The sequence below is a fragment of the Podarcis melisellensis genome (assembly GCF_964234715.1).
Source record: "Podarcis melisellensis genome assembly, chromosome: 11".
Classification (NCBI taxonomy): Eukaryota; Metazoa; Chordata; class Lepidosauria; order Squamata; family Lacertidae; genus Podarcis; species Podarcis melisellensis.
The window spans coordinates 22,384,717-22,401,158 of record NC_138543.1 but is presented as its reverse complement, the minus strand read 5'-3'; the positions used below and the strand labels follow the sequence as shown (position 1 = coordinate 22,401,158).

Here is a 16,442-nt window from a genome sequence, read left to right as displayed (position 1 = left end):
AATCAACATTGTACTCAATATTCTAAAGAGGGGGACATCTTACTTATTGATCACTCGTCTTTAAGGCACCGTGCCACTCTTAACAAAACCCAATTGGTGTATGCTCAGAGGTGCTTGTGTTTCCCTGACTTCTGGGAATTGTTTAGAAATCTCAAGCAGTTCCTTATGTATTAAAGGGTTAACTAAGCACACAGAAAGAGATGGATGGGGCATCAATCTTTTTTCTCCTTTTTTCTTATGTTTTTGGCGGTTCTCATTTTTATATGTAATCTGCCTTGAGTCCCATCAGGGAAACAGGTGAGGTATAAATAAATAAATATATAACAGCAGCGACATAGGAAGCTGCCGTACTGAGTCAGGCAATTGGTCCATGTAGCTCAATGTTGTCTACACTGGCCAACAGTGTTTCTCCAGGGTTAATTCATTCATGACATTCCCAGTCCATCCTGAAATTCCCAGGGATTGAATATGGGGCCATAAAATGAAATGACTGACTATAGCACTTAATAAACAGAAATCCTAAAGTAGCCACTTCAGCACATATTAGAACATCATTTTCAGGCTAAGCCTGTGTTCAGTTAGTAGAAGACAGAATTACTCTGGGCTATCAAGCCAAAGGCAAGGTATTACCAAAATACTGATATATCTCTGATAGGTGTCAGCAAGAGGGTATGAAGGGGAGAGGAGTTGGAACCAGCCAATGAGGCGAGAATGCTTCCCACCCCACACTCCTGGACATCTGAGAGACATACACAGGGGAACTGTTGGCCTATTAAGATGGGGGGGGGGAGTGTGAATCACATCACCCTTCTCTTGATTCTCTGCTGGATGGAAAGAGACATCACTTTATCTGCTCAGAAGAGAAAATACAACACAGCGGTGACATGTCATCTTGCTTAGGAGATTATGGCTGTGAAGGCTTTTCAGACGGAAATATGGAGTTCAGGAGGAGTGGGGTCTGCCTGTTTGTTACGGTATATGAACATTTTCCCAAACAGACATATTTTAGCTAGATTTTGGTTTTAACTTCATTTAATTGGTAAGGAAGTGGAGTATAAATATTTTAAATAAATGAAATGCCTTGCTTCCTCACCATTAAAGTAAAATCTCTTTCCATCTCTTTTAAAGCAAGAACATACCAGTTGCTTTGAGATCCCTGATGACTTAGGAGCTTTCATAACAAGGCTTCTCGTCCCTGACTTGTGTTCACACTTCATTGAAATTTATCCTCTTTTAGCTTGACACTGTTTGCAGGAATAGTGTTCAGTTTTAATTAAAACACTTGACTCCACTTTAAACCATAATATTCAACCCCTCTAGTGCTTTGCCCACCTTTCCCTCAAAATGTAATTTTCTACGGTTGTCTGTTCTGGGGATTTGGCTCTGTGTTTCTACTTTGCTGCTGATTTTATTTTTAATGTCTGTTTTTTTATTGAAACAAGACACTTGTTTTAAAGCAAGCTATGTGTTTTGGGGAAAACATCTCTCTTGATAAGTCATAGTTCGTTAGAAACTAATCTTAACCTATGGTTTCCTAAAGGGATTGGGGAAAAGTTGAACATAACAAGATTTGCATTTTATTCTTTCATTTTTGTTCCCTCAAATATTCTAGCTGTGGTATTGAACACATAAATTGTAGTCTCTGCTGAAAAGTGTTTTGAAATGGAATAAACAACTGGATACAGATACCTTTCAAAATAAATGGGAAGATAGAGGAAGCACAGTTGGTTTTAATGGCTATGGATCTAGCATTGTCTGCTTCTCTCCCTTATTATAATAGTAATTTTTAATAGACTAAGGATCTGGCTTTGTTACCTCCTTATTAATTATAGTGTTATAATTGTAAATACTGAAACACTACTCATAGCCATGTCTTGTGTACATTCCTGATTTAGTGAAGTTACTAAAAAATAGATTTACAGGATGGTAGCCATATTAGTCTGTTGCAAGAAGAAGAGACACAGCAATTTGTTACAGCCCAAAAAATTGCAGATCAGAGTCTGCTCCTTCAAATGCATGCATCAAATCTTATATACGATTAAACTTATAGGTCTTTAAGGTACCATAGAACTCTTTGTTTTTGAACAGTTGTTGATTAGGGTTGCCAGATGCCAGGGCCCGACCTGCAGTCTCCAGATTTGCCTGCCTACAGAAGGTGACAGCAGGAGGGCTTGAATCTCCAGGTGGGCAAGAACACCTTTTAAAAAGTGTTTTTATTAAGAAGAGTATGTGTGCAGCTTGCAAGCTTCAGCCTGGCAGGAGCTGGCTGCATATTATTGCATATATTCTCTGCCCTCCTCCCCCTCTCCCAGTCACAGTTCTGTCTCCAGGGCTGAGTTGTTGGAAGGAGCAGAGAGGAAGAAAAAGAGCTGGGCTGGACTCAAGAGGGAAAAAGGTGTTATGAGTGTGCATGCATGCCTGGTGCTGCCCCTAGGTCTCAGGGTCAGGAGCATCCTCCTGGCAAAGCTACAGAAGATTTATTTTGTGGGGCAAATATATCATTGAGCTTTTCAGAAGCTCCCAGAGCCTCTGTGTACCCTTAGAGAACAGAATGCCAAGCATCCTTGTATGTCCTTTAAGGAGGTACTCTCATCTTCTCCCACTGGAGAAAGCAGAGTAGGTTTTGGAAAGCTTTAATTGGTTGTGCTTTGTCCCACCGAGCAGGTAGGTAACACCTTGTGACCAACAGACCTCCTCGCATCCCCTGCCCTGTTAAAACTTCACAGACCTGACTCCATCTCCTCCAAGAGCTTATCAGGGATATGGGTGTCTCAGCTACCTGGCAAGTGACAACTATTTCAATATAAAACCCTGAAACTGTTAGAATTAAAAAACAGCAGCAACCACAAATATTTCTCATACTTACCTTGCTAAATTTTACTTCAGTAACATAATATCTGAAAAGGGTCCTTTTCTGTTTACTTTAGCAATTATAGCTAGACACTATCTTTCCTATACTTCATTCTTGATAATTTCTTTTCTATTTTCAATGTGTGCTTTAAAAAAAGAAAAAGTAATGCTCCTCCCCCCGTGCATTATAGAATAATGTGAAAGGGGGGGGGGAGGTACAATTATATGTGCACTAATTGCAGAAGCTAAGAAAATAATGAGTATCGTCTTACATGTTCCCCAAATTAAAACCATCTATTTATAAGAAATCTATTTTCATGCAGAATATTTTTCCTTGCATGGTTATAAGTTAAATTATACATCTCCACTGTATCCGGAATACTAAAAATCCTAAAAAATAAAAAGGGTATGGGACTATGTGATGCTAACAACCAATATCAAACTGAAGGCCTACCAGGCTTGCATTTTGAGCACATTGCTTTATGGAAGTGAATTGTGGGCAACTTACACCCACCAGTATCGATGCTTCAATGCCTTCTATATGCGCTGCATCAGGAAGATTTTTTGGGCATCTCATGGCAGGGCAGAGTCTTAAAGAAAGATGTGCTCTTCCAAGCCCACATCCCCAGCATGTTCGTACTTCTGTCTCAATTGTCAATTCTGTCTACATTGGCTTGGTCATGTCCACAGAATGGAAGATGGCAGGATCCCGAAGGATGTTCCCTACGGGTAGCTGGCTTCAGGCACTAGGCCTGTTGGCAGACCCACTCTGCATTACACAGATGTTTGCAAATATGACATGAAGGCTGGCAGCATTAAACCTGCTGTGCTTTCCCATTCAGCAGACGCTAAAGTTGGTAACGGTCTTCCTTGAACATCTTACAGCACAAAAGTGAGATGTGGTAACTGTATTTATTAGCAGAAACTATTTACATGGTACTGTGCCACATTATCACTAGGTGTGGAAACTCTTGTGGGTAGTGTTGTTGATACTTCTGAAGAAGACCATTTCTCTACACTACCATCAAAAAACAACAAAAGTCATTTGGCTGTCAGCTGTCTTACAATCTCATAACCCCACAAATGCCTCATTTTTAGGGGGTTTGCCTCTCACCATGTTTACAGCTGCTGAAGCACGTAATGTTTTATGTAGATGTAGCCTGTGTAGCTATAAAACAATTCTTTCCATATCTGTTTTAGTGCAACATAATTATGCACTGAAGGTTCTGTATAAGAGTCTTTGGGGGGGTAGGTTTGACTCATGCCACGACAGTTTGAATTTTATTCACCTACTCTCAGGCTTTTATGAAATGCCATAATGTGTTAAGATTTGAGTAAAGTATGATTCAGAATTGTGAAAACACTATTACCAGAGGAAAAAATGGATAACATGCTGTTGTCAGAAGACAATATAGGTGAGCGAACAGTCAGAGGGTTAAGCAGGCTGGCTTGTTTTTCTATAAAGCTTTAATTAAAGAACATGCAATTAAGCCATCACCTCTTGAGTCCTTCTATCTAAAGAAGCCCAGAACCTTGGAAGACATGGTAAAAAAAACCAAAAAACCCCACACAAACTCAGGAATTGTCAATTAAGATGCTAATCCCTCTCACAAATACAGCAGCTTATCTGAGGGCTATAGCATTAGAAGATTGAGTCTGCTGTTAATAAACCCATCTCTTAATAATTTCTTACTTTATTTCTTGTAATGTAAGTACACCCGAAATCTGATCTGGAATTGGAATACTTCTGTGTAAAACTACGAAACTCACCCGACAGAGATTCACTGAAATTAATCGAGCATTGAATAGAATAACGGCTGGGCCGGTATCACAAACAACAGCCGGTGTGCTTTAAGATGTGAAAGTCTGTGTCGTTATTTTTATGACTGCCTTTTAAGTTATGAGTTACATTGTGAACTTGGTTCTTCAAGATAATGTTCATTCAGTCTTTTGGGGTTATCCTTGTCTCTGCTTTGCTCGCTCAGTTCTAAGTGAGCCTTTGGGGTGGAGCAGTATAAAAATGCAAGTGGATACCCTGGCTAGGATCCAAAGAACTACTTCAGAGACCCTGTAGGGTTTGAGCACACCCAGTGGGATTTTTGACATTTCTCTCTGAACAGCCTCAATACCCTATCACAAACTGCTTTTGAGAATCCCTTCTATATCCAGACATGTTTGCAAGGAGCCTTGGCAGGCTGCTATTTAAGAAACAAAGACCACTTAAGGAAACAAAGCAAGTTGTATGGGGCTTTGGGGGGCAGGGTTTATCCTGTAAAGGGCCAGTGCATGTCACACTGCACACAGTTTGCATGCAAAAGGTCCTAGCCAATCCCTGCCATCTCCAAACATTGCTAGGAAAGATTCCTGCTTGAAACCTTGATCTAGATCAGGGAAGTCCAGCTTCCAAGAGACTGTGATCTACTCCCACTATAAAAAAAACAATCTGGAAGTGATCTACCCATTGGATTGACCAAAGTTGTTGAGCTTTTTCTGGGAAGAAAGACCCAAAGTTGTTGAGTGACTGGTAGATCATGATCGACCTGTTGGACAGCCCTGACCTAGGTGAACCAAAGGCGAACTCTGTATAAGGCAGCTTCCTGTGTCCCCAGGCTTCCTAATTATTACACATTATGAAACCACCCCTTATGCAAAATAGCCTATTGTCACATTCATAGGATGCATCCAGACTTGCCCCTCTGAGAGAAGAGAGATCAGGGATCCAGTAGAGGCTCCTCTTTGGAGGAAGGGAAAAGATAGCATTTTGCCAATGTCCCCTTCCTCCCGCAACCTCCCAGCACCAGCTCTCATGCTTTTCAAGAACACCTCGTACCCAACACCCTGGAGAAGATGGTGGGGGACTATAGTGGAGAAGGAAGAATTGGCAAAAATAATATCCCACTCCGTTTCCCCAACACCAGTAGAACTCTACTAAATGCAACTCTGGATCCAACCTTTCCCACCCACCCTGCCATATTTTCATTTAAGTGACCAGGTGTTGACCGCACCTCTTTTTATCATCCTCAGCAAATAGCACTCTCCTTTTCAAGTTATACATTGCATTTATGTACAGGAGATGTGAGATCAAACATTCTACCCAGATATACCGCTTCTGAAGTGTTGCTCTACAATGTGCCATTTTAGCCTTCTGGCAGAGTAATATTTAGGGCAGTTTAAGGAAGCTGTATATTGGCAATAATATGCTCTTTGCATTTTCAGGTTGTTTTTTACCCTAGCCTCAGACAAATTGGTTGAAAAACACAGCTGAAGTGTAATACCTTCTGTTCAGCCAGGCATTGCTAATGAGAGATAAATGGGAATATCATCCCTGTCATGTCTCATTGTCCATCTGTCTCTTTCTCTAGGAGGTGATTTCCTCTCCTTTTTAAGAAAGAAGAAGGATGAGCTAAAAACCAAGCAGCTTGTGAAATTTTCATTAGATGTTGCTGCTGGGATGGCGTATCTCGAATCCAAAAACTGTATACACAGGTAAGATCAATTCAGATGTTCTGCCTTACAGTTTGATCAGTCGAATATCTAAACAAGTGTGTGAATATTTAAGTAGTAACATAAATGGATGGCTGGGTTCAGTTGTGGAATAATAAATATGTATAGCACAGTTGTGACAGCACACCAAATCATACTTTGTGCTGACCATAGTTTAGAACATAAACCATAGGTACATACATCAAGCAACCCATTGTTTATTATTGTTGATTATCTGCTTTTATTATGCATCCTTCAGAACTCAGGCTCATAAATTTAGTTTAGTGTGGCATCTGAATTGAATATATAATTTGCATATTTCCTTGTCAGTGAGGACAAGCTGTGCTTCACGTGAAATGCTATCCTAAGAACATAGTTTAACGTATGGTAAGAGACTGTGGGTCATTGACTTAATAAATTAAAACCCTGCCTCAAGTAAAGTTGTTCATTGTTTCTCTTGAGAAACACCAGTGCTCAGACCTGAATATGGCAGACAATTGGATTTTATTTGTTTGTAGCCTCCCTTTCAAATGATTGAACTTCAAGACTGCAAAACCACAACAAAACCTACAACACAGCAATCCTCTAGCCAGTGAATGGGGCCAAAGTGTGCCTCTGTTTGGTACCACTTGGAGGTGGCTTTTTCTGGTAAATTGGGAGAAAGCACCCCCCTCCCCCCCCACACCCTACCTGCATCTTTTATAGCCTATAGTTGGGGTCAGTCTCAACTTACCCATTCCATGATATATTTTTTTCTGGGAAGTATATTGAAGAATGTGGCTCCCTTCAGTTCTGCAGTTCCTAGGGCAACTTAAACCTTCTTTCCTAAAAAGAGAATCCTATACTATTTGCTACATTCTAGAAGGTTACTGTTGTTTTGTTCATAATTGTCCCTTCCTACAAAGACTTCCGTAATTTGTGAAATTTCAGCTGAAAAAGTTTGTTTTCTTCATAAATTTCTCATTTGATGTTTGACATGGAATTTGAAGGTATGAATTCAAGAGGTTAGAGTGGGACATAACATTAAACAACTCTCATAATCCCTGAGCATTGGCAATGCTCAGTGGAGCTACTGAGAATCAGAGGTCAGTAACATTTTGAAGGCTGCAGGTTCCCTATCTCTGCATGAAACTATGGTTTGCTTTGATTTGAATAAGCCTGAGCACTCATTACCTTCTCCCCCTATTGTGGCTAACCTTAAAGCTGTTCTTAATCATGATTTATTGAAACACACCACCTTCTCATAACAATTTGAAGTTGGCTTGATTCAGTACACCACGGTTAGGACTCAACAGAGTTTGTCAAAAGTTTGACGGAATGCTAAATAACAATGAGTTAGAAACTGAAATGTAAGCTACTGATCACCTCTGAACAAGAAAGGGGGTAATGCATGTCCAAGACTCAGCCAGCTTCATTCAGATAAGAAGCATGAGACTGAGAAACAAATATCCTTTTTGTTTTTGTTTTGTTAACAAAAGCAGCCATATTTGAAACCACTTCTCTTCAGTTTGTTAGGTTCCCCACCTGTCTGCCTGAAACCATGAATCACTTTCATCAGGCACCCAGGTCTGCATTTATGTTACTCTTGCAGCTTCTATTGGCCCAGGTCTGCTCTCTAAAGATCAGTATTGCAGGATATTATTAAAACACCACCACCACCTAAGAAGGACTGTTATCATGTTGCTTCTGTACATGAATGAGATTGTATATGCAGCATTGTGGAGAGAGGTTAGTATGAGTCAGGCTGTACTCTGAGATCAGCAGCCATTTCCATGGTCATGAGCAGCAGCTGCTGTCTCACCACATATTTACATGTATTATGCAAAATCAGACCATTACTGTAGTCTGTGTAGCTCGGTATTGCCCCTCCATATAAACTGGAGTGGCTCTCCACAGATTCTGATAGAAGTCTTTCCCAGCAGTCTCTAGAGGATCATAATTGGGACCTTCTGTATTAAAAGCATGTGCTCTATGCTTTGAGCTACTGATCTTCTGACTATGATGAACAATAAACAGCCCTTCCACAAAATATTCTGGAACTGTTTATAAAAATTAACCCTCCCCAAATAATAGGTATTCATGATAGTTTTCAGATTCACATTAGCACTCTAATTCAGTTCTTAGACTGCTACAACCATAGATTCAAATGAAGAGATTTGTTCTTGTTCTGTTGTTCAGGATGCTGGTCCCTTTTTTGTGTGAAAACGGCAGTCAAATGAAGTAGGTAGCTGTCATCCACAAAAATCACATTTAAAATAGTTGGTGCTTTAATTGATGGCAGTAGTATCTCTAGCCACAGATCTTGTGGTGCAGGTTTGGACCCTGGCATCACCCTCAGAAGATGGGTGGGTGTGCTTTCCCCCTGGTGCTTGCCACTCCTGCTGCCTGGTTAGCCCATGCCCACTTCCTGTCTCTGAGTTGGTCCACTAAAGGAGTCACCTGGGTCGAGTGCAGTGCTGCCTGTCAGCTGCCATGCATTTCCTCACAGTGTGCAGCATAGGGAGGTGGAACTGAGAGCCCAACAGGTGTACACAGGAAATTGGCCGCACATGCTCAGTCATGCCATGCAGGCTGGCACAAAGGCAACATCATGCTTGTGCACCCATGGCCACGTAGAAGAGGAGCAGCAACATTAGCTAACAGCACTGGCTATCCACTTCTCTGCATGGACTGGTGAGCGTTTTCTTATTTCACCGCCTGCTACATTGTGCACAACACTTTCTTTCTTTTCTTTTCTTTTTTACAGAGACTTGAGGTCTTTTAGGAACAGGAGATAGTTGGAGGATAGCGGGTGGGTTTGGAATAGAGATGTGGGGTGGAGTTTGAGGGCAAGGGGTGGGAAGTGGAGGGTGGGGGAGATGGGGTTCCTTTCATGCTAGCTGCAGAACTTCTGATATGTTGGTGGGGCAGTATTTTGGGGCAGGATACCAAATGGTGATGCCAAATATCACCTTTTAGTCTGAAGGTGCCAAAAGATCCCCCCTTTTTTTTTGCTGCAGCAGACTAAAGCAATCACTTCAAGGATGCCCTCTTTATTCAAAGTGCCTTTCCTCCAGACACACACTTATTTGTATATATAGAAATGGAGAGAAAGGCTACTAGGCTGAAATCATGATTTCTGGGCAAGTTGGAACCTATTCATACAGCCATCAAGACAGAGGTGCAAATAATAGTTTAGAAAATGATTTGAGGAGCTCATATCTTCAGTTAATCCCAAATGGAATTAATATAATTAATGGGAGATTGCTAATATAGCTGATAAGCAAGGTAACTTTCCTCATTTGTGAAGATGCTCCCAGTCTTTACAGTCATACCTCATGTTGCGTCCGCTTCAGGTTACGTCTTTTCAAGTTGCATCCCGCGGCAACCTGGAAGTACCGGACAGTTACTTCCGGGTTTCGCCACATGCACAGAAGCGCTAAATCATGTTTTGAGCATGTGCAGAAGTGCTAAATCGCGCCGTGTTCACAGACGCGGCGCTTCTGGATACGAACGCTTCGAGTTGCAGACGTGTCTCCGGGACGGATTACATCTACAACTTGAGGTTCCACCTTATTTACATAAATGCAATCTACGTGTACCTAGAATGGGTAGTTGATGCAGTATACGTCAGTTTTATTTGAAGGACTGTGTGTTCTGTTTTGAGCACACAGTGCAAGAAGAATGTCTTCCAAGTTACAAAGGATTCAGATAATGTTGTTGGTTTTTTGGTACAATGGATAGCTCCATCTAGAGTCACTTCCTAGTGCACATTTTGCTCCCAAGTTTTGAAAACGATTACAGCTTTTTAGTACAGTTACCAGTTCATTGATGATTCTGGGTATCTTTGTGTACCTAAAGAGTGAAATATAATATATATATATATCCCTGATCTTTACAGACTGCAGATTACCTGGCTTCTCTATTCACATTTACCCAGTACAGACATAGCACAGGAGATCATGTCTAGATTGCTTATATTTCCCAAAGGCTTCTGGGGTCTCATTCACACAGTTTCATCTAAATGTACCTTCAAAACTACAGACAGGCCTTCAAGACATAACTGGAGTTGAACCAGAGTATGTGGAAGATTCCACAGTGCTCTTGGGCATTTTTTATTTGAGTTATTAGTTTTCAAGCTGTCTCTTGTGCTTTGAAGCACATCACATAGAGTGTTATTTTGACAGCAGTGTTATCCACCAAGGGTCACAGACAGGTGAACATTATCCTGTTTCATTTCATTTGTTATGGATCCATAGTTATTCATCACATTGACATTGCAATATTGTGGCCTTTTTTATGTCTTGGAGAAAGAGTTGTGTTATAATAAGTTGCCAGGGCAGATTCATTTTTAACATGCAGTTTAACATAACTTTGAAGAATAAACTAAACATACCACTTAATTTCTTGCTCTCCTTCCCTTCTACCTCAACTCTCTCTTTGTCTCCCCCGCCCTTTATTTATGTAAATTTTATGTGATGGAGTTTTCAGTTCCAGTAGTGCTTAGTTCCCCACCATTTAAGACATTGAGGTAACAGAATCACATCTGATCATTAATGAGCAATTTTAATTCTCTAGAGTAATATTTCCTCTCCCCTCCCCTTCCTTCTCCTTTGAATATAGGGAATCATTTCGTACATAAATTGTATGAACAGGCAGATTTGCTATTATCATATTTGCAATTTGAGTCATTAAAAACCCCTTTGGCTGCAGAAGAGCCATAATGTAGATCCATGGCTGAATGAAAACATGTTGGGTACATAAATATAACTTTTAAAAAAAAATTACTTGCCATCGTGCATTATGTAACAATGTGCATTGTTAAATCATATTTTATTTTTCAGACTAAGTGCAGTAGTAACTATTCCCATATTGTCAAACTCAGATTTATTAAACTGAATTCAGAGAAAGTTTAGTTAATAGGAAGCGAACTTGTGGTTGCTCATGGACCCAATCCCAACACTACTTGTACTGCAGGGATCAGGCCTGATTTAGTTGGTCCACTGTGACCTGCTCTTAAGTCATGGCACAGCTATGAGCATATGGACAATAGGCATGGTGTAATGATGGGAGAGACAGGGTACTTATGGTCTCTATTCCTGGAATCCCCTCTGCATCAACCTCCTAGCAAAAAATGTCTATACCAGGGAAATGCATGGCTACCTATAATACATCAATCTGCATATTTCATTCAGTTCTTTTGGAGTCTTATATCAACTTTGCCTACAGGGCCTTCTTGTGAGAGCCCACAATACTTTAGACCAGTGTTTGCCAACCCACCTAAGCATATCTAAAATCCTGATGCCCCCACCCCCCGTGACATATAATTCTTATTATTTAAAAAGTGAACTCCTATTCACGTGGAGGAAGCCTAAAAGGCCATTCACTGTTAGTAACTCATTCTTGAATTGGAATTGTCCCCCTTAAAAATCAAATTGCCCCCCCCATGGGGCATGTGACCCATGTTGGGAACCACAGCTTTAGACCCTCATGCTCTTCCCATAGTATCCCAGAGCAATAAGGTCCCCAGGTCCTCTTGACTACATACAATATGAGGTCTCATGAATCTTCTTCCCAATGTAGAAATCCTTTTTTTTTTTAAGGCAAGATTCATAGAATACATTTCTCATTAGTTCTTTGCAGCTGCAATCATTCCCCTCTCAACTCCACCCACTTAAGGCACAAACTCTGCAATGCAGCCGCCTTTTAGCACTTGATTTTCACCTTGAAGTACATATTGCATGGGGCTTGCAGTCATTTGTTGAGCACCAGTTAATCTGTGTTGGGGGAGGGGAAGGGAGAAATCCCCCGCCCTTCTAATATTGCACAAACCACAGTTTTTAAGTTGTGGCAGCTTAAGCAGATCCATTGGATCAAGCTGCCAGCAATAAGGGCAAACATGGAATTGATTAGACATAAACATTCCTTTCACACTAGCTTGTTTTAAAAGATTGATATTTGTATCTTATAGAAATAATGGACTTGGTGTGTGGTTTATATTCATGGCAGGGGCCTCGATGGCAGGTTGACACCATATTTCAAGATAATTGTTACTGATGCAGGATGATTACTTATATACAAAATAATTACACTGCATTTTGCCTTAGGGATGATAGTTTCTTAGACTAAAGACAAGCACACAGTTCAAGTAAAGGTGAATGCTTGTCTGTGCGTATTATTTTCTTTCACTCCTGGTCAAAATGTTTATCAGAATGACTAAAGTGGGTCTGAATAATGAGATATATTTCTATATATAATCACATTTTAAAGGTCAGAGAACAAGAGATGGATAGAGTCTCTAGGTGTGTGATAGAAGATTTACTTCCTTTGCATTATTATAAATGTCGCGGCTCATGGAAGAGAATCTATTATGAGACATTTTGTCTAGACTCTTCGATTTCATAAAGCTGTTATTTGATTTTTTTTAATAGCCTGACTTAGCACTGTAATGTCTTATTTAAAAAAACCTCATTCCAACCATAGCGTTGAGGCATTCTCCCCTGTCCCCATCAAGGGATTTGTGACAAAGTGGTACATTTCTGTTTTTGTTGCATCACTTTCTCCCACACTGATGCCACCTTTTAGTTGTGGTCCCATTACGTCAAGGGTTGCTTACCCGCTTTATCCTGGCATACCTGAGCACTCTCTTCTTAAACTATTTCAGAAGGGAATTTGGCTTTTCAGGTATTTCAACACAGCTGTTACTCTTGCACACCCAGGGATACTTTAAGGCAGTGGGCTGCCTCTGAAGATGGCTTGGAAACTTCAGCTGGTGCAGAATTCAGTGGTCAGGTTGTTCATCAGGACAAGCTGGTTTGAGCATATAATGCTTATCTTGGCCCTACTGCACTGCCTTGCCAATTAGTTTCTGGCCCCAATTCAAAGTGCTGGTTTGACCTATAAAGTCTTAAACAGCTCAGGACCGCAGTACCTCAAGGACCACCTCTCCCCATATGGACCAACCCAGACCCTGCATTCATCTGAGAACTTTTTTGTGTGTCTGGTCCGCAAGAGGTCTGGAGGATGGCAACATGAGAACGGACCTTCGCTGTGGTGGCTTCCCCTTTTGTGAAATGTTTTCCCCAGTGAGGTTCATTGGCACTGTCATTACGTATGTCTAGGTGCCAGGTGAAAACATTCCACTTGCCCAATTGAACAATCTATGGCGTTTTAAATATGTCAGGGGTATTTGTTGTTGTTATGTAGTGTCTTTTGTGTTTTTATACTGTAATCTTATCCTGTGATCTTCAGATGGTATATAGTTACCGGTAGTTAGTTAGTTAGTTAGTTAGTTAGTTAGTTAGTTAGTTAGTTAGTTAATAATTGAGGTTTCTACTGAAAACATTTTGGGAAACTAACTGAACATTTCCTGTTTTATAAAATAATCATAGTCTGTCTTAAACAATGAGCAGGAATTAAATTTGTTTCTTCTACCCCAAAAGACAACTTGATAAAAACAGTGTATTATTGAATTAGTTAATAAATGAAGAGGATGTAGTTCATGTTCAGTTCTTCACATTCCATCCTCTCTAATCAAAGACATGTTGATGCCATTCAGTCCAGCAAAGGTAATTCCCGAATTGATATTTTGGTTGTGTATACCACTTGTGATGACACTCTTTCATACCTCACTCAATAATCTTCTTTCAAAAAGCTTCCAAGAGGGTCTGTCTGAGAATACTTCTGTGTTAGCTCGCTAATCTGCTAAATGGAATTGAAGTAAATCTTATTGAATACTTTATTGACCCCAGACTTTGATAGTGGTTTATGAATGGTCCTATTCCTGTAATGCTACTCTTTAACAAATCTTTCCCGTGTTCCTTCTTTATTTTTCATTGTCTAAAAACATGGTTGAATATACATTAACTAAGCTTGGGAAAGGCTTGTATATGATAATTTCAATCAATTAAATTAATTTGTGGGTTTTGTTTTCTTTTGGTTGCGCCCTCATAAGATAATGTGTTAGAACTGGAAAAGGTTTGTGTTATCTGCCAGTGTATTTCCTTAGGAAAATTAACCTTTACATTTCTCTGTTTGACATTTAGCCATTTTGGAGAATTAATTATTTTCTGCATTTTCATACTTAATGTCCTTTTTGTTACAACTACGACAAAGACATTGTCAGCTCTTCCTCTCGGGTGCCACCTCCTGTGGCTTAATTTTCCGTACAGAAAACTTTCTGTACTAGAATTTCTATCTAACCTGCTTGAAGGAAATGAGGACGTCAAAATATTAGCTTTGGAGTTGTTGTTTTTTGTCCAAAAGGTTACAAGTACCTCAATTCCATGGTGGCAATGAGATGTTGTATTAGTTAATAATTTCTCTGAAATAAAAACATTATCTTTATCTACTCTTAACTTTGGGATTTGGAGCCCAAAATTCTTGCAGCAGTATTCTGACTCCTTCCTGACATTGCTGTGGCAGTTTATCAGGTGAGGGAGTTTCTATACCTGTAACTGCTGTTTGTTGCTTTGAGGTGCAATCAAATGGAATATTGCAGCCTTTTTATTTTTACATGCCCAGGCTGACTCAGCAGTTTTCCTGGTGATGTAATTGGCCAATGCGGTTTGAGCTTAGCCAATAAATCCCCAGAATCTTTATCTGACTCTTTGGTCTGAGCAATTCTCAACTCTCTAGCTATGACTGCAGATCCTGCCTGCCTCCTTACCTTGTATCTACTTTGTCCATATGTCTTCCCACCCTGTCTGCTCCTGCAGGTGTCTTTTCAGTTTCAGTGCATTACCTGGCTTTCAAATTACATGCCGAGTGCTTCTCAGCCTGACACCATGGCTGGGATCCAAAGATAAGCACCTGCATGTGGAGCAGTGCTTTTCCTTGTGCATACCCTTTGCATAAACAGATTAACACTTATGCAAAACATTTATTTAGAATAGAGGGGTGTGCTTGTGTGTTAAATACACACTCTAGCCCAAATTCCTTTGTTTGAATGAGAGCTTGCACTGTGCTTGTGTCACGCAGCATGATGCGGTGCTGATGAAGAAGTAATCTACAAAAAGAGAACAAATTGGGAATTAGAAAGAAATGCTTATGTTAAAAGGTATAATATTGATTGGCTGCATAAAATGTGCATTTCACCCTGTTGAACAATTAGTCTCCTAGGATGAGAACACTTATTATTGACCTCAAAGAAGCTGATGGTTTTAGAATGAACTTATCAAGAGAGAAATAAAGCAGCCTGTCTTGCTAGAGGGGCGAAAATAACAAGGAAATGTGATTGAAAGATAAGAAAAGAATGTTGTAATCTTTCTCCTGTAAGCCAAGTTGTGGGATAGCAAATATTGGATATGAAGTCTAGACTATGGTTATTTTGTTTGCTCTAGAGTAACATACTCATTCCCAAATATTTACAGTTGCTGTTCAGGGAATTGCGCTGGTTAGAAAGTATGTGAGGCTAGGGATCATATTTCCCTTGCAGGTTTATACTTGGATGGAAAGAGATCAGAAGTGGGCTAGTCTCCCATGAAGGAGATTAAGCTACATTTCTAAGAAGATTGACCAATTGATGAACAGTGTTGCATATGTTAGAGTTTTGTTTTGTTTTTAATTTATAGCCTGGGTAATTTGTCTTTTACCCTGGCCTTAGGGTATCTTGTCATGAATAGTTGCTTTCCTGCAATATTTTTAAAAATCCTTTTCAATTCTTTCGAAGCATCAGCATGTTTCCCCTTCTTCTGAATACGTCATTGGCTGAGTTGATACCTAGTTTCTTCAGCAATAATACGCTTCAAATTTTAATTTTGGAAATGGTTAATATTATTAGATCCCAAGCATGCCTTTCAGCAAACAGAAGGCCCCTTTCATTTGCAGGAACTGCAGTGCAGTCTCCCTTGCTGCCCTGGACTGTCCCCTAACTTTCTGGGAGCAGCTGGTGGAGTACACGTAGAAGGAGGTATCTGGAAAATGTGTCTTCCACCCACCCAGTCACCTCCCAAGTGCCTGTGGGAATGCCCCATTAGTGGAACTCTGCTTATTTAAAGTCTGGATCCAACCACTTCTGTCTTAAGGAGACTAACGTAATTTTTGATATGCAAAAGAATCTGTGGGTTCAGATGTGGAAGACCACATTTAGCCATTATTGATCTTGTAGGTAGGATATATATTGGCAAGTT

General features: G+C 40.2%; 1 protein-coding gene across 2 annotated transcripts in view; it reads left to right on the top strand.

Annotated features, from left to right (window-relative positions):
* FER (FER tyrosine kinase) overlaps positions 1-16,442 on the top strand; it is a 141,335-nt gene that overhangs the window by 101,255 nt on the left and 23,638 nt on the right. For both annotated transcript variants that reach the window (XM_081930537.1, XM_081930538.1), the window contains exon 17: positions 6,213-6,336. In XM_081930537.1, coding sequence (XP_081786663.1) covers positions 6,213-6,336 — 124 coding nt within the window. The remainder of the gene's footprint in view (positions 1-6,212; positions 6,337-16,442) is intronic.